We start from the raw sequence: 22,429 nt of genomic DNA on the forward strand, positions 1-22,429 counted from the left end.
AAGCTCTGTGAGCAACTCCTTGTCAACCGTATCTTTCTGGCAGAACTGGAAAGAGGGACTACTTGTTGGCAGAGCACTATATTGGGGAAAGAGCTGATTGTCGGCTTGTGACAGAACATCAGTTAATTTCTCAATTGCAAGCCGTAGCACGTCTGTGTACAAGTTGGTCAGCATTTCCTCTACATCCACATCATGTACACCACTGCTTAAATCCATCCTTTGCCTGAGGAAAAGAATCATAGAAAAAATGGTATTAGACAAAAAGAAAATAATATATACAACAAATGTCAAAATTGTATGTAGTTGCTGTAGTTTGAGTGAGGAAACTAAATAGCATACCCTTCAGTAAGGCAGTCGAAGAATCCCTGGATTATATTGATGAAATCATTTTTCAGGACCTTGAGCTGGGCGGCTGCTTTTGCTAGTTCATCCTCTTGGGGTTCTATAATGTACCAGTCCTGTCCTGAAGGTACTGGGGTTGATTTCCTGTACAGGACCAGCTCTTCTTGATGTTCTGTTGCTGGTGGTGAGCTGCTGGTAGATGGTTTAAAGGCATCACCTTCCCTTTTCTCTGGTGTGAAGTCCTTATCCTCTACGTCCACCACTTCAAGAAAGCTAAAGCTTGGGGATGTTTGGCTGGTTCTGGTCACTAGTTGACAGGAATCAGTGGAGGATAAAGTTGTGGGAACTTTCTTTGATGTTATTGCCTCAAGCTCCGCAAGCAACTCCAGAGGGACCCAGCTCAGGTCAGCTTGTTCTGAATCCTCCAACATCTCAGTGGACAGTACTGAGACAGTGGGAGATTTCTTTTCAGCATATGGTAAAAAGTAATCTTTCCACCACCCATCAAGGGGTACCTGCAAATTAACATTTTCTTGCCCTAATGGTTCTGGTGTGTATTCCATCTTAGGGGCCCTCTTCTGGCTGTCCCTGCTGGTGTGTCCTGATGCTGCCATTGTGGATGGATCCAATGGACTTTGTTTGAGATTTATATTCTGTTGGGGGGGAAATGTTCAGAGGCAAACTGTCAGATACAACAATTACAAGTACTGCTATTGACACGTGCACCTTTCAAACAGTGCATTATATAACGATGACTACTGGACCGTTAGGCCTGTTGGAGGGGGTATGGGAGTCCTGCATACCCTCCAGTGGTGAAAGGAGTATTTAAAATTACACTGGATAAAGTATGAGTACAACTCTACAAAACAAGTAGATTCAAAATTGAACTGAAGTGAAAGTAGACAGGCATTACCAACATAATGTACTAAATGGTAAATGGAATGCCCTCATTTAGTACTTTTCTAATCTTCAGAACAATAAAAGTGCTTTTTCACTACATGTCACATTCGCCCTTTCACACACACACACACACACACACACACACACACATTCATACAATGATCTCCAATCACTATCTAGCAAACCATTCACGCACAGTGAAACACTGATGGCTGTGCCTTTCAGGAGCAATTTGGGGTTCAATGTTTTGCCCAAAGAAACTTCAACATGAATAGTGGGTGAACTTGAAAACAATGCACCATATTTTTCAAAACTGCTCATGTGTTGTAAGCTACAAATTCAAAAAGTAACTGTAAAGCTGTAAAATGAATGTAGTGCAACCAAAATTCGCTTTGCAATTTAGTGCAAGTTAAGTACAAGCACCATGAAATTGTACTCTAGTACAGTACTTAAATGCATGTACTAAGGAAGTTGAATCTTACCTCTTTGTATTGAAACATCTTCAGATCTTCCGTCTTCTTAGTATCTTGCATTTCTTCAGCTGGATTGACTTGACTTTCTTCCGTTGGAGTGATAAGTTTTTGTCTTGTGCTTGACATGCGTTCAGGTCAGAGTGCAGAGCTGAAATGAGCTGATGTCTGGAAGGTTCTCTGTCTGCAGAGATGGAACACTCGCCAAAGTTCTAACTGCCTTTTTGATGTCACATTCCGTTCACATACATTCCACACACACACACACATTCAAACATACACACACACATTCAAACATACACACACTTTTTTTAACACTTTACCCCCTTCCCATGTTTCATCTATAAGTAATAGATAAGCACATAATGCATTGTTCAAAACAAATTAGGCTGTAGTAAATATAGTAATGTACACTATTTTAAACTGTTGTAGTAGGCCTAAATTGGCCAAATTGGTAAGTAATTTAAGTAACAGTTAAATGATTTATTTCCCCCCCTGCCTGCCTGTCTTGTATCGTGGACAGCTGATATTGTTACGTTATATTCCTGAGATAACTTTTGAGGGGAGAAATAAACTGAAACGAGTCAGATATAATATGAATCATGGACCACTTGTCAGCTGTTCCCTGGTACAGCAAAGGTTGTCACGATTTGGTAGAGACCAAAAACGGAGCCCAAAGATAAGAGAACTTTGCACTCACGTTTACCAGGGGGTCGGAAACAAGAGTGAGAAGCTGAACGTGTAAATAACCAACTTTCATGCAAACCGTTTACTGTTCCCATTTTCCCCAGTGGACAAAGTGGACAAAAAAATCTTTTAATGAAAGGTGAACCAAAAATAATTTTTGCCCAATAAATTAAAATAAAGAAAAGAAAATCAATACTAATAAAGTGCCATGTTAGTTTGTTGTAACACACATGTAAAATAAATGTCCTTCTTCGTAATAATTAAACAAATTTAACATAAAATAGAAACACAATGTATTTTGTCATTGTTATGTTTCAGAAATCGATAATATATTCTGATTTATATTAAAGGGGGGGTATTATGCTAATTTCAAACTTCATATTTCTCTCTGTGATACCTGCGGAGTAGCTTAGCATCATTTACAGTTCAAAACTGGTGCTCTGTGCAGGCCCTCATACAGCCTCTGCCTGAAACGACTCAGTCAGCTCTGTCCCTTTTAGAAACCCCGCCCCTTCAAGCCCGCTTTCTTCTGATTGGCCAGCTCTCTGAAGCCTGCTGAGGCTGCACTTTGTGACGTCACAAAAACTGTGTGAAACCTGGCGTTCACAGCAGCCTGCAGACTGAGCTGAGCAGCCTGGGGATTACTCCAACATACTTTCATGCAAGTAACATTTGTTTGCAAGTTTGATTTTTTTTATATTTTTGAAGAAATACATAGGGGGGAGGAGGGGGGTGGGGGGAGGAAAAAGAAATAGGCGGAGGGGGGAAGGAGGAGGAGGAGGAGGAGGGGTGGGGGTAAGGGGGGGGAGGAAAGGAGGAGGAAAGGGGGAGGAAGGGTGGGGGTAAGAGGGGTGGAGGAAAGGGGGAGGAAGGGTGGGGGTAAGAAGGGTGGAGGAAAGGGGGAGGAAGGGTGGGGGTAAGAGGGGTGGAGGAAAGGGGGAGGAAAGGTGGGGGTAAGAAGGGTGGAGGAAAAGGAGAGGAAGGGTGGGGGTAAGAAGGGTGGAGGAAAGGGGGAGGAAGGGTGGGGGTAAGAGGGGTGGAGGAAAGGGGGAGGGGGGAGGGGGGAGGAAAGGGGGGGTAAAGTAGGGGGATTAGAAGCTCATTCTACGACATCGTCGCAGTTAGAGCAACTAAAACAACAGAAGAAATTCCTGAATTTCTCTCGCAGGGTGGTCTTCTTCCGCTTCTTCTTGCACTATTAAAATAAAGAAAATATATTTTATGATATATATATTTTTTGTTTTGTCTTGTTTAAACTAGTCGTCCTCTCTAACTTTGATCTCTAAATCTGGTCTAATTGATTTGGTTTCTCAGGTGAGATCATCCATACCTTTGTAAAGATGTAGCAGAGTCCTTTCTGTGTCTTTTCCTGGGTCTCATTGACATCAGTTTCAGTACTAGCCGGGACCGCCTTTTTCGCCTTCACATTTGTCTGAATGTTCCCATTGCCAGAGTCAATCCAAGCCAGACAAGGGATTGAGCTGCTGAGGTTGGAGTGTGAGGCTGGGTTATTTGATGTGGGGTCTCCTTCAACTTCAACTAACACCAGAGGGATGTGGTTATTCATACTGGGGCACTCGGAGGAGGTGTTAAGTATATCTCTCGGAGATGTTTGAGAGGATGAATTCATGGATGGCGGGCTAACAGCCTGCTCCACTTGTTCACTGGAACTTGGCTGGACCTTCGTCTTCCTCAATTTGCTGAAGAAGCTCCAGCACTTTGTCTTCTTCAGTGGGACTTCGATGGTATTTGTCTGCATCCTGGCAGGGTTGATTCCTTGTTTAGTAAGGGTTGTGAGAACGTCATTCATTGTCTGAATGACTTTGCTGCAGGTCTCAGCATAAACAATGGGTGATCCTGTATCCAGTGAAGCTTCAATTGTCCTTGAAATAATTGAGTTGACCTCATATTGGAACATATCCTCGATGTATGCAGTGAATAGAGGTGTAATGCTGAGAGATGTGTCGGCAGCAAACACGTCACAGAAGGCCTCGCCGAAGGCTTCTTTCAAACCCTGGTGGATATTGTCTTCACTGATGTAAATGGCCTTTCTGATAAGCTCTGTGAGCAACTCCTTGTCAACCGTATCTTTCTGGCAGAACTGGAAAGAGGGACTACTTGTTGGCAGAGCACTATATTGGGGAAAGAGCTGATTGTCGGCTTGTGACAGAACATCAGTTAATTTCTCAATTGCAAGCCGTAGCACGTCTGTGTACAAGTTGGTCAGCATTTCCTCTACATCCACATCATGTACACCACTGCTTAAATCCATCCTTTGCCTGAGGAAAAGAAACATAGAAAAAATGGTATTAGACAAAAAGAAAATAATATATACAACAAATGTCAAAATTGTATGTAGTTGCTGTAGTTTGAGTGAGGAAACTAAATAGCATACCCTTCAGTAAGGCAGTCGAAGAATCCCTGGATTATATTGATGAAATCATTTTTCAGGACCTTGAGCTGGGCGGCTGCTTTTGCTAGTTCATCCTCTTGGGGTTCTATAATGTACCAGTCCTGTCCTGAAGGTGCTGGGGTTGATTTCCTGTACAGGACCAGCTCTTCTTGATGTTCTGTTGCTGGTGGTGAGCTGCTGGTAGATGGTTTAAAGGCATCACCTTCCCTTTTCTCTGGTGTGAAGTCCTTATCCTCTACGTCCACCACTTCAAGAAAGCTAAAGCTTGGGGATGTTTGGCTGGTTCTGGTCACTAGTTGACAGGAATCAGTGGAGGATAAAGTTGTGGGAACTTTCTTTGATGTTATTGCCTCAAGCTCCGCAAGCAACTCCAGAGGGACCCAGCTCAGGTCAGCTTGTTCTGAATCCTCCAACATCTCAGTGGACAGCACTGAGACAGTGGGAGATTTCTTTTCAGCATATGGTAAAAAGTAATCTTTCCACCACCCATCAAGGGGTACCTGCAAATTAACATTTTCTTGCCCTAATGGTTCTGGTGTGTATTCCATCTTAGGGGCCGTCTTCTGGCTGTCCCTGCTGGTGTGTCCTGATGCTGCCATTGTGGATGGATCCAATGGACTTTGTTTGAGATTTATATTCTGTTGGGGGGGAAATGTTCAGAGGCAAACTGTCAGATACAACAATTACAAGTACTGCTATTGACACGTGCACCTTTCAAACAGTGCATTATATAACGATGACTACTGGACCGTTAGGCCTGTTGGAGGGGGTATGGGAGTCCTGCATACCCTCCAGTGGTGAAAGGAGTATTTAAAATTACACTGGATAAAGTATGAGTACAACTCTACAAAACAAGTAGATTCAAAATTGAACTGAAGTGAAAGTAGACAGGCATTACCAACATAATGTACTAAATGGTAAATGGAATGCACTCATTTAGTACTTTTCTAATCTTCAGAACAATAAAAGTGCTTTTTCACTACATGTCACATTCGCCCTTTCACACACACACATTCATACAATGATCTCCAATCACTATCTAGCAAACCATTCACGCACAGTGAAACACTGATGGCTGTGCCTTTCAGGAGCAATTTGGGGTTCAATGTTTTGCCCAAAGAAACTTCAACATGAATAGTGGGTTAACTTGAAAACAATGCACCATATTTTTCAAAACTGCTCATGTGTTGTAAGCTACAAATTCAAAAAGTTACTGTGAAGCTGTAAAATGAATGTAGTGCAACAAAAATGTTCTCAAAATTCGCTTTGCAATCTAGTGCAAGTTAAGTACAAGCACCATGAAATTGTACTCTAGTACAGTACTTAAATGCATGTACTAAGGAAGTTGAATCTTACCTCTTTGTATTGAAACATCTTCAGATCTTCCGTCTTCTTAGTATCTTGCATTTCTTCAGCTGGATTGACTTGACTTTCTTCCGTTGGAGTGATAAGTTTTTGTCTTGTGCTTGACATGCGTTCAGGTCAGAGTGCAGAGCTGAAATGAGCTGATGTCTGGAAGGTTCTCTGTCTGCAGAGATGGAACACTCGCCAAAGTTCTAACTGCCTTTTTGATGTCACATTCCGTGCACATACATTCCACACACACACACACACATTCAAACATACACACACACATTCAAACATACACACACTTTTTTTAACACTTTACCCCCTTCCCATGTTTCATCTATAAGTAATAGATAAGCACATAATGCATTGTTCAAAACAAATTAGGCTGTAGTAAATATAGTAATGTACACTATTTTAAACTGTTGTAGTAGGCCTAAATTGGCCAAATTGGTAAGTAATTTAAGTAACAGTTAAATGATTTATTTCCCCCCCTGCCTGCCTGTCTTGTATCGTGGACAGCTGATATTGTTACGTTATATTCCTGAGATAACTTTTGAGGGGAGAAATAAACTGAAACGAGTCAGATATAATATGAATCACGGACCACTTGTCAGCTGTTCCCTGGTACAGCAAAGGTTGTCACGATTTGGTAGAGACCAAAAACGGAGCCCAAAGATAAGAGAACTTTGCACTCACGTTTACCAGGGGGTCGGAAACAAGAGTGAGAAGCTGAACGTGTAAATAACCAACTTTCATGCAAACCGTTTACTGTTCCCATTTTCCCCAGTGGACAAAGTGGACAAAAAAATCTTTTAATGAAAGGTGAACCAAAAATAATTTTTGCCCAATAAATTAAAATAAAGAAAAGAAAATCAATACTAATAAAGTGCCATGTTAGTTTGTTGTAACACACATGTAAAATAAATGTCCTTCTTGGTAATAATTAAACAAATTTAACATAAAATAGAAACACAATGTATTTTGTCATTGTTATGTTTCAGAAATCGATAATATATTCTGATTTATATTAAAGGGGGGGTATTATGCTAATTTCAAACTTCATATTTCTCTCTGTGATACCTGCGGAGTAGCTTAGCATCATTTACAGTTCAAAACTGGTGCTCTGTGCAGGCCCTCATACAGCCTCTGCCTGAAACGACTCAGTCAGCTCTGTCCCTTTTAGAAACCCCGCCCCTACAAGCCCGCTTTCTTCTGATTGGCCAGCTCTCTGAAGCCTGCTGAGGCTGCACTTTGTGACGTCACAAAAACTGTGTGAAACCTGGCGTTCACAGCAGCCTGCAGACTGAGCTGAGCAGCCTGGGGATTACTCCAACATACTTTCATGCAAGTAACATTTGTTTGGAAGTTTGATTTTTTTTATATTTTTGAAGAAATACATAGGGGGAAGGAGGGGGGTGGGGGGAGGAAAAAGAAATAGGCGGAGGGGGGAAGGAGGAGGAGGAGGAGGAGGGGTGGGGGTAAGGGGGGGGAGGAAAGGAGGAAGAAAGGGGGAGGAAGGGTGGGGGTAAGAGGGGTGGAGGAAAGGGGGAGGAAGGGTGAGGGTAATAGGGGTGGAGGAAAGGGGGAGGAAGGGTGGGGGTAAGAAGGGTGGAGGAAAGGGGGAGGAAGGGTTGGGGTAAGAGGGGTGGAGGAAAGGGGGAGGAAAGGTGGGGGTAAGAAGGGTGGAGGAAAGGGAGAGGAAGGGTGGGGGTAAGAAGGGTGGAGGAAAGGGGGAGGAAGGGTGGGGGTAAGAGGGGTGGAGGAAAGGGGGGGTAAAGTAGGGGGATTAGAAGCTCATTCTACGACATCGTCGCAGTTAGAGCAACTAAAACAACAGAAGAAATTCCTGAATTTCTCTCGCAGGGTGGTCTTCTTCCGCTTCTTCTTGCACTATTAAAATAAAGGAAATATATTTTATGATATATATATTTTTTGTTTTGTCTTGTTTAAACTAGTCGTCCTCTCTAACTTTGATCTCTAAATCTGGTCTAATTGATTTGGTTTCTCAGGTGAGATCATCCATACCTTTGTAAAGATGTAGCAGAGTCCTTTCTGTGTCTTTTCCTGGGTCTCATTGACATCAGTTTCAGTACTAGCCGGGACCGCCTTTTTCGCCTTCACATTTGTCTGAATGTTCCCATTGCCAGAGTCAATCCAAGCCGGACAAGGGATTGAGCTGCTGAGGTTGGAGTGTGAGGCTGGGTTATTTGATGTGGGGTCTCCTTCAACTTCAACTAACACCAGAGGGATGTGGTTATTCATACTGGTGCACTCGGAGGAGGTGTTAAGTATATCCCTCGGAGATGTTTGAGAGGATGAATTCATGGATGGCGGGCTAACAGCCTGCTCCACTTGTTCACTGGAACTTGGCTGGACCTTCGTCTTCCTCAATTTGCTGAAGAAGCTCCAGCACTTTGTCTTCTTCAGTGGGACTTCGATGGTATTTTTCTGCATCCTGGCAGGGTTGATTCCTTGTTTAGTAAGGGTTGTGAGAACGTCATTCATTGTCTGAATGACTTTGCTGCAGGTCTCAGCATAAACAATGGGTGATCCTGTATCCAGTGAAGCTTCAATTGTCCTTGAAATAATTGAGTTGACCTCATATTGGAACATATCCTCGATGTATGCAGTGAATAGAGGTGTAATGCTGAGAGATGTGTCGGCAGCAAACACGTCACAGAAGGCCTCGCCGAAGGCTTCTTTCAAACCCTGGTGGATATTGTCTTCACTGATGTAAATGGCCTTTCTGATAAGCTCTGTGAGCAACTCCTTGTCAACCGTATCTTTCTGGCAGAACTGGAAAGAGGGACTACTTGTTGGCAGAGCACTATATTGGGGAAAGAGCTGATTGTCGGCTTGTGACAGAACATCAGTTAATTTCTCAATTGCAAGCCGTAGCACGTCTGTGTACAAGTTGGTCAGCATTTCCTCTACATCCACATCATGTACACCACTGCTTAAATCCATCCTTTGCCTGAGGAAAAGAATCATAGAAAAAATGGTATTAGACAAAAAGAAAATAATATATACAACAAATGTCAAAATTGTATGTAGTTGCTGTAGTTTGAGTGAGGAAACTAAATAGCATACCCTTCAGTAAGGCAGTCGAAGAATCCCTGGATTATATTGATGAAATCATTTTTCAGGACCTTGAGCTGGGCGGCTGCTTTTGCTAGTTCATCCTCTTGGGGTTCTATAATGTACCAGTCCTGTCCTGAAGGTACTGGGGTTGATTTCCTGTACAGGACCAGCTCTTCTTGATGTTCTGTTGCTGGTGGTGAGCTGCTGGTAGATGGTTTAAAGGCATCACCTTCCCTTTTCTCTGGTGTGAAGTCCTTATCCTCTACGTCCACCACTTCAAGAAAGCTAAAGCTTGGGGATGTTTGGCTGGTACTGGTCACTAGTTGACAGGAATCAGTGGAGGATAAAGTTGTGGGAACTTTCTTTGATGTTATTGCCTCAAGCTCCGCAAGCAACTCCAGAGGGACCCAGCTCAGGTTAGCTTGTTCTGAATCCTCCAACATCTCAGTGGACAGTACTGAGACAGTGGGAGATTTCTTTTCAGCATATGGTAAAAAGTAATCTTTCCACCACCCATCAAGGGGTACCTGCAAATTAACATTTTCTTGCCCTAATGGTTCTGGTGTGTATTCCATCTTAGGGGCCGTCTTCTGGCTGTCCCTGCTGGTGTGTCCTGATGCTGCCATTGTGGATGGATCCAATGGACTTTGTTTGAGATTTATATTCTGTTGGGGGGGAAAAAATGTTCAGAGGCAAACTGTCAGATACAACAATTACAAGTACTGCTATTGACACGTGCACCTTTCAAACAGTGCATTATATAACGATGACTACTGGACCGTTAGGCCTGTTGGAGGGGGTATGGGAGTCCTGCATACCCTCCAGTGGTGAAAGGAGTATTTAAAATTACACTGGATAAAGTATGAGTACAACTCTACAAAACAAGTAGATTCAAAATTGAACTGAAGTGAAAGTAGACAGGCATTACCAACATAATGTACTAAATGGTAAATGGAATGCCCTCATTTAGTACTTTTCTAATCTTCAGAACAATAAAAGTGCTTTTTCACTACATGTCACATTCGCCCTTTCACACACACACACACACACACACACACACACATTCATACAATGATCTCCAATCACTATCTAGCAAACCATTCACGCACAGTGAAACACTGATGGCTGTGCCTTTCAGGAGCAATTTGGGGTTCAATGTTTTGCCCAAAGAAACTTCAACATGAATAGTGGGTGAACTTGAAAACAATGCACCATATTTTTCAAAACTGCTCATGTGTTGTAAGCTACAAATTCAAAAAGTAACTGTAAAGCTGTAAAATGAATGTAGTGCAACCAAAATTCGCTTTGCAATTTAGTGCAAGTTAAGTACAAGCACCATGAAATTGTACTCTAGTACAGTACTTAAATGCATGTACTAAGGAAGTTGAATCTTACCTCTTTGTATTGAAACATCTTCAGATCTTCCCTCTTCTTAGTATCTTGCATTTCTTCAGCTGGATTGACTTGACTTTCTTCCGTTGGAGTGATAAGTCTTTGTCTTGTGCTTGACATGCGTTCAGGTCAGAGTGCAGAGCTGAAATGAGCTGATGTCTGGAAGGTTCTCTGTCTGCAGAGATGGAACACTCGCCAAAGTTCTAACTGCCTTTTTGATGTCACATTCCGTGCACATACATTCCACACACACACACACATTCAAACATACACACACTTTTTTTAACACTTTACCCCCTTCCCATGTTTCATCTATAAGTAATAGATACGCACATAATGCATTGTTCAAAACAAATTAGGCTGTAGTAAATGTAGTAATGTACACTATTTTAAACTGTTGTAGTAGGCCTAAATTGGCCAAATTGGTAAGTAATTTAAGTAACAGTTAAATTATTCATTTCCCCCCCTGCCTGCCTGTCTTGTATCGTGGACAGCTGATATTGTTACGTTATATTCCTGAGATAACTTTTGAGGGGAGAAATAAACTGAAACGAGTCAGATATAATATGAATCACGGACCACTTGTCAGCTGTTCCCTGGTACAGCAAAGGTTTAGCCCCCACCCACCCCTCTCACAGTCTCCACGTACGAGTGACATTTCATGGTTTCTAACAGTTGTAAGAGTATCCTCGGGTGTTGCACACACAAACTTATATTTTCAGCAAAAGTGCTCCTCAAATGATCAGATATGATCCCATTAGTTGTGCTAGGCTAGCACTCACTGCTAGACAAATTGTAGCGAGCTTGCTAGCTAAACAGAGACAGCTGCATGAGCTAGGCAGAACAGCAGTGAAAGTTAACGATAGTCTAATTCATTAATAATGCAGTACTAAAAACAACAACCTTATCGTGATCATACTTTGTGAATATAGCTGTGTTATAAAGTTAACTTTAAGTAATTATCCCAGGAACCTGCATTACCTGTTTGTCACGTATGGAGACTCCATTAAAAAGGCGAATACACGCGATGTACGTCCCCGCCTCAGGCTGCACAGCCATCGGCCACTATCGGAGCCCAGATCCGCCGATGATTATAGTTTTGAATAAGTCCTATCGGGGCCGATTAATCGGCCAAAACGATCAATCGGTCGACCTCTAATTTTGACATGTTAGTGTACAGAAAGTAGTATATTCCATTTAGCTGCTTAAGTATCCTGGTACTGTGCATGCTGGCCCACTGTCATGGTTTATTGGGGATAGAAATGTAAAGTGTTCTTAGTACCTGTCTTTTTCCAAGTCCACACGTCTTCTATAATACAGGAGATATGTGTCGCAGCCTCCCAGTAATGACTGTGGAACTCCAAACCTGTGTGAGGGACAGTGACATGTTACGCAATAGTTGCTCAGGCCTGGAGTGCAGAAGCTCATCCTTTGTTGTCTGTGCGTCTGCATGCTTCAGCAGTTTTGCGTTCTGTGTGTCAATGAGTTCCTCTGTTCCTTCGTGTTAGCTCGAGGCCTTTTTGAATTTACATGGAAGCAGGACCTAAACTGTGCCTCGCCATCACGCTGCACTTCCTCCAACTGTGCTTACAATCTGCATGGCTATATTTAGTGCCGAGATGTCCTTCATTTGAATTATGGCGTTGAACGCGGCTTGACTGATGCTCAAAGTGACATTTTTTTCCATAGGTTGTTATTTTCTTAAGGTGCATCTGTAAGAGATTATTTATATAGCAGCTCTTCTTCTTTGGTTGATTCACTGAACAGTTAAAAATGTTATGAGCAAGGAAAGACAGAGTCACACTTCTTAAATGTGTTTTACAAGCGTTTCATTGCTGTTTATCCATGAAGATTGTACATGATGAGAGATAATTCTGTTCTTCCCTCAAGGCTATTTTGTCTAATATTTATTTCCAGCAAACCTGAATTATAGGGATTTATTTAAAGCCTGGAAATAAGCTTCTTCCCCATTATATAACCAAACAATACAGTATTTCATTCCATCTATCAAAGTAAATGTCAAACTCACATTTCGCTGTCAGAATCCGTTAGCCCCGACATCATGAGTCATGTCAAACAAAATGTCTCTGTTGCTGTGTACCTGGAGGTCTCTGTTCTCATGTGGATTACAGATGGCACCCGCTGTGTCCTTGTCCATCTTGTTCCCAGGTTTGGGTGTCCTCTGTGACAGAGATCAGGCCGGAGGATCTGAGAGCGAAGGACCTGGACTCAGCCCCAGAGGAGCTGAACTTCATGGTGACCCCACCCAGCAACGGACACCTGGCCCTGAAGAGTGCCCCCATGAAGGCGGTGCTCAACTTCACCCAGGCGCACATCGACCAGGGACAGCTGCTGTTTGTTCACAAAGGTAAAGGGGATACTGTTTGGTATTTTTCTCACTAAGCATGCAAAGATTTAACCTATTGGATGGAGCCCTGGGTATAAGGTCCACGCTTTCACACCATTTTGATGTGATCAGATGAAGCCCAAATTAGCAATCAACTACCATCACATTAATTGGTGTGAATGTAGTTGTAGTTTAGCTTTTAGTTTAGCTTTTTGGATTCGTTTTGGATTCAGGAGGGACATGTTGCAAACACAGGTATTGTGTAAAATATACAGAACAGCAGATAGACGTAGAAACTTCGAGTTAAGTGAAGTGAAGTGAAGTGAATAACATTGATTATCTCGTTAAAATGGCACCTGTCAGTGGGTGGGATACGTTAGGCAGCAAGTGAACCCTTTGTCCTCAAAGTTGATGTGTTGGAAGCAGGAAAAATGGGCGAGCGTAAGGATGTGAGCGACTTAGACAAGGGCCAAATAGTGATGGTTAGACGACTGGGTCAGAGCATCTCCAAAGCTGCAGCTCTTGTGGGGCGATCCCGGTCTGCAGAGGTCAGTAACTACCAAAAGTGGTCCAAGGAAGGAAAACAAGTGAACCGGCGACAGGGTCATGGGCGGCCAAGGCTCATTGATGCACGTGGGCAGCGAAGGCTGGCCTGTGTGGTCCGATCAAACAGAAGAGCTACTGTAGCTCACAGTCATAATGTTATGGCTGATCAGTGTGAATCAACAATAAACTTAAACTGTAAAGGTAGGCAAAGTGATATGCTGATATGGTCATATCATGTTGTCATTCTGCTGTTTAAACTAATAATCTAAGCAAAGTAGTATTAAAAAACAACAGAACTAACTTGTTTTAATGTGTGAAGTTCTATTAAGCAGGACTGTAATATATATGGAAAGTAATTCCTTTTTATATTGTGACACAGATTTCCAAACACGATCAGCATCTTTTTATTCTTAATGCAGAAATGCCAAATTTTAGTCATGTGTCCTTATTCATTCCAAGATAACTTGTTGTTGTTGTTGTGGTTCCTCCTGCGTCCACTAGTAGATGCTGTTGACACTTCCACATGGTTTGATTTGCTTTCTTCTTTTGTGTCTGCTCACAGATCGAGTTTCTGCTTACTGCTCTGATTCCTATCTTCCTTTTTCTCTGCCTCTACTTGTACCGACGGGAAAAGTTGTAATGATAGTGTGCAAGGGACTCACCGGGCCCTATACGTTGAGGAATGTCACACACACCTACACTAGTATAGACAATTTATCTTGAATGAGTATTTCTTAGAAGAAAAGGAATTTTAAGCTTGCACAGCAGTTTCTGCTTTGAGACCAGAATAAGGAATGCTGATCTTGTGCTTTTTTATGTGTATTTTGCAGAAACCAGATGCAGCTTATTTGTATATTAACCACAGCCAAGAATAAAGTGAAAGCATTTGGAAAAAAGGACAGTGTTTATTTCCTGCAGCAGACAGAATCTCACTGCCTCGCCTCAGAGTCTTTTTGACAGGTTGAGCTTTTAATTTCATTTTCTGTTTCATCGCATATCTAGGTGCCATGTCTGGAGGATTCAACTTCCAAGTCAACGACGGCGTGAACTTCACTCCCAGGCAGATCTTCAGCATCACTGCCCGAGCACTGGTTCTCAGTTTGGAGAAAAACCGACCGCTCAAGGTGTTTCCAGGTAAACCATCCTCTTAGTAGAGCTTTACATATTAATACATCTAATCAAACACAAACATAAAGTTTTTTTTAAAGCTTAATTGCCTTGAACATATTGATGCTGCATTTTTTGTACAAATGTTCCTCAACCTGTCGTTGATAGTGGACTTAGTGGGGGCTGTTTTAGGCTTTGGCTACACAGACAACACATGCTCGTAGTGTGATGAATAAATTGTTAGTTTTTGTCTTTGCATGTGATTTTTTTTGACACAAAGAAAAATAAAGATTGTGACCAGACTTTTAATGACTGTAGTGTATCACAGCTCTCTCAGATTTATTACTGGTGACCGTATTAGAACCCATCATTGCATCCTTTATGGGAAGGTTAGATGGCCAACTCTCACCACTCGAAGAGAACATCACTGTCTTCTTTTTATTTACAAGGCCATCCTTAATGAGCTACCATGTTATTTATCATCGCTTTTAAGATTCAGAAACTAGTTCACAAGAGTACATTGACATCCCTTTGAAGAATATATAGAACTGGAAAAACTGCTCTTATTTATCATGCTCCATATGGGTGGAATAAGCTTCAGGACTCAAACCCACTAACACCCACGAACACCCGGCTTTTTAGCTTAGTGGGAAAGGCTGCAATTGGCATTCAGACCGAAAAGACTCTGCAGTAAATCGGGTAATTATCGCCTCGACTCCCATCGGCCTTGATGGGAACACAAAACCCATGTCGACACACTAATCTCCGCCCCCTTTCCGCCACGATGCTATGCTCCGTCGGTAACTTCTGCGACTCCTCGTCATCTCAGCTTCAAATTCAGCCCGTCTCGGTCCGAGCAGCGCTCGAACAACGTTCCAAATTTGTCGGCGCCGAGTTTGAGACACAGACTGAATGAGTAATAGATACAATAAAGACCTAACCACTGTAACATCTTCACTGTTTGCTAACCCTGCCTCCGGTGCTTTTGTGACGTCAGACGGTGACGCAGCAGAAAAGAGACTGACATACTTCACTGGCAATGGGAAAAGAGACAATCGGCATCTATAAGTGGGTCTATCCAGGTCTGAAAAACCTACATCAACATGCTTATTTCAGTGGGAAAAGGGTATTAGATACATTTTAACCTCTAGAACAGTTTAAGCTTAGGTTAAACGATGTTCAAGATTACAAAATGAATGCTCCTGTTAATGTGTCCTTTGTCCCTGTGAATTGTGTCCTCTTTACTTGTTGCTGTAGTTCTATCTGTCTTGTTTTTTTGTTGGTACAAGAATGTTCATTTTTACACTTTGATTGTATAACCTGTTTTAATTTTGCATATGCAGGGCACCTTTGGAAATGAGAAATTGCTCTCAGTTGGTCTTCCCGGTTTAGATAAAGATTAACTTCTGTATGTCATATATCCTATAAATCAGCAGATTATCATTTGGCTAATCCAGTCTAGTATAAAGTGAACTTGATGACGACAAGCACTTCATTTGCTTTTCATGTTTATAAGCTGTGTTTAGAAGTAGAGTTCCCCTTTTGCTTGGTGTCATGATGAAACTAGACAGCAGCTGAAAATGAACTGAAACAACATATTTTTGTCTGTTCCTCTCATCTCTCACGCAGACTTTTTTTAGTGCTGCTACTAATATCTGTAAGCAGACTCATGTTACGTCCTTTTTAGTTTCTTGTTAGGGGCTCATTTGAAGAATTTAAGTGTTCATGTTTGTGTTTTTGACACCTTTTGTAAGATTTAACTAGCTTGTATGTTCAACCTGACTCCAGTCTCTTCCCAGAATCCCTTTGGTTAAATAATTTGGCAGCCTAATCATTACTTCACCCAAATGCCAGACTGGTGAATCAGCTGGCACTGCTAAATGTTTTGACGTACAGTAGTAGGCTACTTTTAATACTCAGGAGCTAAAAATAGGCCGACCGGGTGTCGTCTGCGTCTGGAAACACATATGAAGGCTTGATTTCCAGAAGTCTGGTTTGTGAGTTGGAGGGAGAGGATGCTGTGAGGGCAGCAAACAGCCAACTGGCACGCTCTGCTGAGCTTCCCAGCCACAGGGTGAGTGGGTACTTGAAAAGCTGTGCCCCTGTCTGTCTGAGGCAGCCCTGTTTGTGCTTTGTGCCAGGCGGGGCAGAGGGAGGGAGGGGTAGGCGGGGTGGGAGCTTTCACTGACAATGAAGGGGTTTGATGGGGTGAGGGGGGGAGATGAAACACTTTCACACAGTGGAGGTAGGAGTAATGTTTTCCTTCTTCCTCACAGAGTCCTCAAATGTCTGGGTGCTCTCTGTAAAACTGTAAAGACTCCTCACTAAATGGTAGCATATGTCTCATTAAGACACCAGTGTTTACCTGAAACCCTCTGACAGTAAGCCATTGTGACGTTGCCTGCAAATAACACAAGGGAAAACGCAAAGCTCGTTATTAAATACGATGTATGGTTGCTGCTACATGGGCATAAATGTGAATATATGGACAAAAGTGTTTATAGTTAAATGGCCACTCATCATGGACGGAGGGGGATAAAGTGACATTTAGATCTTTTTTGTAGCATCTGCAAGTCTTCCCTTTCGGCTTCAAGCAGCCACAGCGACCTTCACTATTAAGGTCAGACAATTTGTAAGAAGCCTGAGAGGCGAGACCCAGGGAAAAGACACTGCTAAGCAGATGACAAGCACTTCTGATGACATTTAAAGTCACCTTAATCATGCTCTTATATGATTCTCTCTGTTCCATGTTGCTATATTCCTCTAATTCCTTTTTCAGTTATGGTTTATACATTTATTATTGACCCATAATGTCTTAACAAACAATACCACTTGAATATTTTCTGTTAGTGTTTTTTAAGGGTCAAATTTTCTCATCCTGCAGACAAAGACTAAACCTCTCACGAAAGCCTGGAAAAGTAATTTCATCGTTTACTGAGAGCATTTCCACATTTCAGTGCACAATCTCATAATATAGCAGAAACCATCTTGTACAGATTTAAAGCAAGATTGTAAAAAAGACAAGAAAGCCAGTCTCTCCCTCTTCCTGGAATCGGGAAATTTCCCACGAGACCCAGAAGAGGATGGCGGGAGCGCTCACGACAAGTGATGAATGAATTTCACTGTGCTTCAACCCCTCTTTCCCTCCCTATCACTGCCCTCTATAGTTTATCAGTCTTTATTCTGGGATCCTCACAAGCTCTTCAGTGGCAGCAGAGCTATTGAAATCAGTGTAATTCTTCTTCAGAAGAAAAGAAGCTCTCAGTAGTCAGCCCCCGTCATCACGCGCGGGAGATGTTTCTCTTTACATTTTCCCCATGTGCAAGATCGCTGAGCCTTCAAGGAGCTGATCCACTTTTAATTTCTTGTTTGGATTTTATGTAACACCCCGCACTGCAGTTGGACAGAGCTGTAAAAAAGTCTGTGATGTCTGCAGTGCAGCTTTAATTTGACACATCAAAGAGCTCTCGTCGGCCTACTGCACAGCTTGTTTTGCATAATTTGGAGTCAGAAAGATGTGAAATGCTTCCTGAAGGGAAAACTTTCAATATTTGATGCAGCCACACAAAAGTTTAACAGCGCGGTCACAGTCGAGCTAAGTACCAGACAAGCAAAGCTAATTATTCTTTATAGAGACAATTTCATGAACAATTATCCCAGCCACTCTGAATCAATTTCCCCCTTTTTTCCAGGCTCTTCTACACCAATCACAAACGAATATTTACAAGCAGTGACCAATGACATCAGCAACAGCTCAAACCGCATAATTACGTTCAATGTGATTCGACATCCTAAACTGGGCCGTCTGGTGGTGAGGCAGGCGGATAATACAACCGTGGACATCTCCACTTTCACACAAGATATGGTGAGTACAATGTCCCTGAACCAGCTTAAGATTAAACATTCTGGTTCCTCCATTCATGTGGAAAGTTGCCAGATTTCCACAGTATGAATATTTAATATTCTGCATCCTCGTTCAGGAAATTGACTTTGAGCTTCTTTCAGTGAATGGAACATGTACGGCTTTTATGTTATCAATTATTTCTGATGGTTTGTGTCCGACACAGTAAAAGCTGTGATGCTCTGTGCACTTTATTTACTGCTGAGCAAAGCAGATTTAAATTAATAATGAAATCTTGTACTTACTGTTGTCGGGTCTCTCAGAATATAGAAGCGTTATTGAGGCCACTGAACTGTTTATTCAGTTGATTAAACCATAAGTTCACTTTAGGGATGCTGATCTGCAGGCTGCATGTTGTGCAATCTGTTTATGTGAAGTAATTTTGGTTAATGGTTTGCCTGAGGTGTCTGTGGTGTTTATGTTCCTCAGGTGGACAGGGGAGTTATTGTGTACGTTCAAACCCCCATCGAGTCCGTGGGCTGGGAAGCGATGGATGCCATGACCTTCTCTGTAGCATCACCGCCAACTTCTCTGGACAGCCAGACCTTCAAAATAGACATTTCCTATGAGAATACTGGACCTGAACACAACACAGTCCTGCTTGCAAACACAGGTATGAACAAGAGTCGACAGCTGTGCTGGCAGTTCTGTCAGGCTGTGAGTTAGATGCTTATGTCATCATGCTTTCATGCTCTAAATAACAGAATACCTAACATATTAACATACCTAAGTAAACAGGTGTTCACTGTGTTCACCATCTTAGTATAGTGAATAGACATGCCATGCAAAATGTGTCAATTAGCACTAAACACAAGCACAGCACGTATTTGAACATAAACCAAACTAATAAGGAAAAAAATGACCCCAAAAGTCACTATACCTTTGGGAAGTTCTTCCCACAGAGCAGGGACCTTTAGGGGGTACAATATTTGATGCAGTCCCTGGGACTTAATTTACACCAAGTATCTCTAAAAGTACAGAGAGCCTGCATTTCCTGCAGTGGAAACACAACCAAAGTTATTACAATTCAACCTGAGAGAAAGATGAAGGTGTGTACCTGATTTAATGGCAATTCATCCAATAGTTGTTGATGTGTGTAACTTTAACCTCACGTTGGTGGACATCCTCTGGGGGCAAAACATATATTAGTTTTATGGCTTTCCATCCAGTAGTTGACGAGATATTTCAGTCTGAACCAAAGCCTTTGACCCATTGGCCCAACAGACTTTAAGTTGCCATCCATTGAACCGTGCCTCCAGCATGGTTAAAAAAACGCCATGTGCTCTTGTTAATGCTTTTATTACCTAAACATGTTTAACAATGTTGTCTCTGGTGTTTATGTTTGCTCGGTGTTAGGTGCTGAGGTAACAGAAGGGCAGAGTGTCATCATTGATGAATCCAAGCTGGATGCCACTAACCTGATGACCAAGCTGCCAACACCTCAGCGGAGCTTCCATGAGGTCTGGTTCCAGGTGACATCACTGCCTCAGCATGGTGTTATAGTGGTGGGCGAGAGAAACCTCACCAAGGAGAAACCAAACTTCTCCCAGTTTATCATTAACAAGTACGGAATCACCTACAAGCACGACAACTCAGAGACAACTCATGATTCGTTTGGATTCAGTGCATGGATAAATCCCAAAGGGAAAACTGCGCAACGCCCTCAAGATGACATTGATGTTGTTGAGGAGAATTTTAACATCACAATCAAACCTATAAATGATCAGCCACCTTTGCTAAAAACCAAAGCTCCAAGTCTGAGGGTGGTGCAAGGAGACACAGTCGCCCTCAGGCCTGAGAATCTCAAAGTTGAGGACTTGGACAATCCTCCTGATGATATTAAATTCTCTGTGATTAGCAAGCCGAACAATGGTTATCTGGCTCTCATAGGAAGTTTAAATGAGTCGGTAGTGGCCTTTACACAAGCCCAAATCAATAACGGAAGTGTCTATTTCATCCATGATGGAAGCTCTGTCTCGGGCGTGTTCTACTTCAGTGTCACAGATGGACATCATAAACCAATATACAAACTCTTTAACCTAGAAGTGACAGAAATCACAATTTCTGTAGTCAACAACACTGGATTGACACTGCAGCAAGGCAAGACCTCAGTACCACTGACCCAGGATAACATTGCAGCTGAGACCAATGGGAAAAACATCACCATTCACTACCTGATTACAAGGCCTCCGAACTTTGGGAAACTTCTGAAGGACAACCAAGAGGTATCGCAGTTTGAGCACGAGGATCTACAGACTGGAAGGTTGTCCTACCATATGATCTCCCTGTCCTCTGCAGAAGACAGCTTTGAGTTCACTGCCCATACTTCGGAGGCAAACCTGACTGGCCAAGTGCTCAATATAAGTGTCCGGCCTTTGATCCAGGTTGGCAATGGTTTGAGGATTCCCAATGAGATTGCTGTCAAACTCAACACTAACTTTTTGAATGCCTCTGAACTAGCTAATATCAGTAATAGTGACCCTGTATTTGAAATTATCTCCCATCCAAAGTATGGCAAGGTGGTTCGGACAAAACCTAAAATGTCCAGGAAAGATGTACCAGTGGAGTCCTTTACGTTTCAGGAGGTGATGCAGGAGAAGGTAGCCTTGAAACTGAATGCAAACATGACTGGAGTTCAAGAGCTAAATGACTCACTGGTGTTTGTACTGAAAGCTGATAACTTCCAACCTGCTAAAGGCGAGTTCCGCTTTACAGTTGTGCCATATGATCCTTCACTTTTTCTAACCACAAAGAGCCCTGCTCCTACCACATCAACCGCTCCTCAGACACCAATCCAGACCTCAAGAAATGGAACTGCTTCGCCATTCAAGTCTACAGCTTTCTTCACGACCCAGCAACCAAGCAAAAACCAGCAAAAGTTCAAGGCACGCAACCGCTGGGGAAACTCCAACAGAACTAGCATCTTCGGTACAACTCTTGGTAAACCAACTCGTGGACCAGATGATTTTCCCTTTATGAACACACCAGTTCGTGTTGAGTCCTTCCCTCAAAAAACCTCCAATCCGCTCCTGGTTATCTTACCCCTGCTGGCCCTGCTGCTGCTTGTAATCATCTTTGTAGTCCTGGTTGTCTTTCTTCGACACCACCGGGAGACGAAGCAGAGCACCGCTACCCCAAATGAGCCACCGTCCACTGGTCTTCAAAGCAGTCAGTCCTACCAGGGTCTACCCCAGAGGAGCACAACAGTTCCCACGGTGACTGTCACTCCATTAAACCACACCTGCCCAGGTAGCCCTGTTTTTGATCGCCTATCCCCAGCAAATCAGGGCTCGGCTTATAACACCATCGATTCAAACATGCTCGTAAGCTCTTGGAGTAGTGGATCCCCTGCGTCATCTTCCATTATTCACACCGCCAACACTCCCACTCTGCAGAAGAATCAGTACTGGGTATGATCCTGCACAAAGCAACTTTTAGCTATTTATGTTTGAGAATACTGTTACAGGTTTTGATACCAGATAAAAGTGTTGTTGTGGACTTCAGTGATGCAATAATCTGTTGCAGGTTATTATCTTAAAGCTGCATTAATCAATATTTTTGTATTAACACTGAATCAAATTACAGTATCATGAGTAAGATTTCACCTCTAGTAAGTACATAAATTCCACCAGATGCATGTTCGGTCCGTCTCTGCTCCATAACGGCAGCCGAGTTGATAGGTTTCACTTTAGTCAACGAGAGTGCTTCCACCTGCTCCGCTGCGTCTCTGCTGCGTCACAGCTCCGGCAGTCCGGAGCTCTCCGCTGGACATACGCAGGGCTTCTATTTCTGCCGGATGACGGAGCACTGTGCATCAATTCAGCACCGAGCAGACAGGAAATCAGAAACCGGAAGCACATTAAAACATCCGGGTAATTTTCAGAATAAAATAC

At 42.6% G+C, this 22,429-nt stretch overlaps 1 protein-coding gene across 1 annotated transcript in view; it reads left to right on the forward strand.

Moving 5' to 3' along the window:
* The window catches only part of cspg4ba (chondroitin sulfate proteoglycan 4ba), a 40,359-nt gene extending 18,407 nt beyond the window's left edge, over positions 1–21,952 (forward strand). Inside the window, exons 6-10 of the mRNA XM_069683553.1 lie at positions 12,805–13,003; positions 14,531–14,662; positions 18,328–18,500; positions 18,966–19,149; positions 19,893–21,952. Coding sequence (XP_069539654.1) covers positions 12,805–13,003; positions 14,531–14,662; positions 18,328–18,500; positions 18,966–19,149; positions 19,893–21,952 — 2,748 coding nt within the window. The remainder of the gene's footprint in view (positions 1–12,804; positions 13,004–14,530; positions 14,663–18,327; positions 18,501–18,965; positions 19,150–19,892) is intronic.
* The last annotated feature ends 477 nt before the right edge of the window (positions 21,953–22,429 follow it).

The sequence above is a fragment of the Semicossyphus pulcher genome, unplaced genomic scaffold (assembly GCF_022749685.1).
Source record: "Semicossyphus pulcher isolate SPU_LCO1_2020_fin unplaced genomic scaffold, fSemPul1.0.p SCAF_6, whole genome shotgun sequence".
In the NCBI taxonomy this organism is placed as follows: Eukaryota; Metazoa; Chordata; class Actinopteri; order Labriformes; family Labridae; genus Semicossyphus; species Semicossyphus pulcher.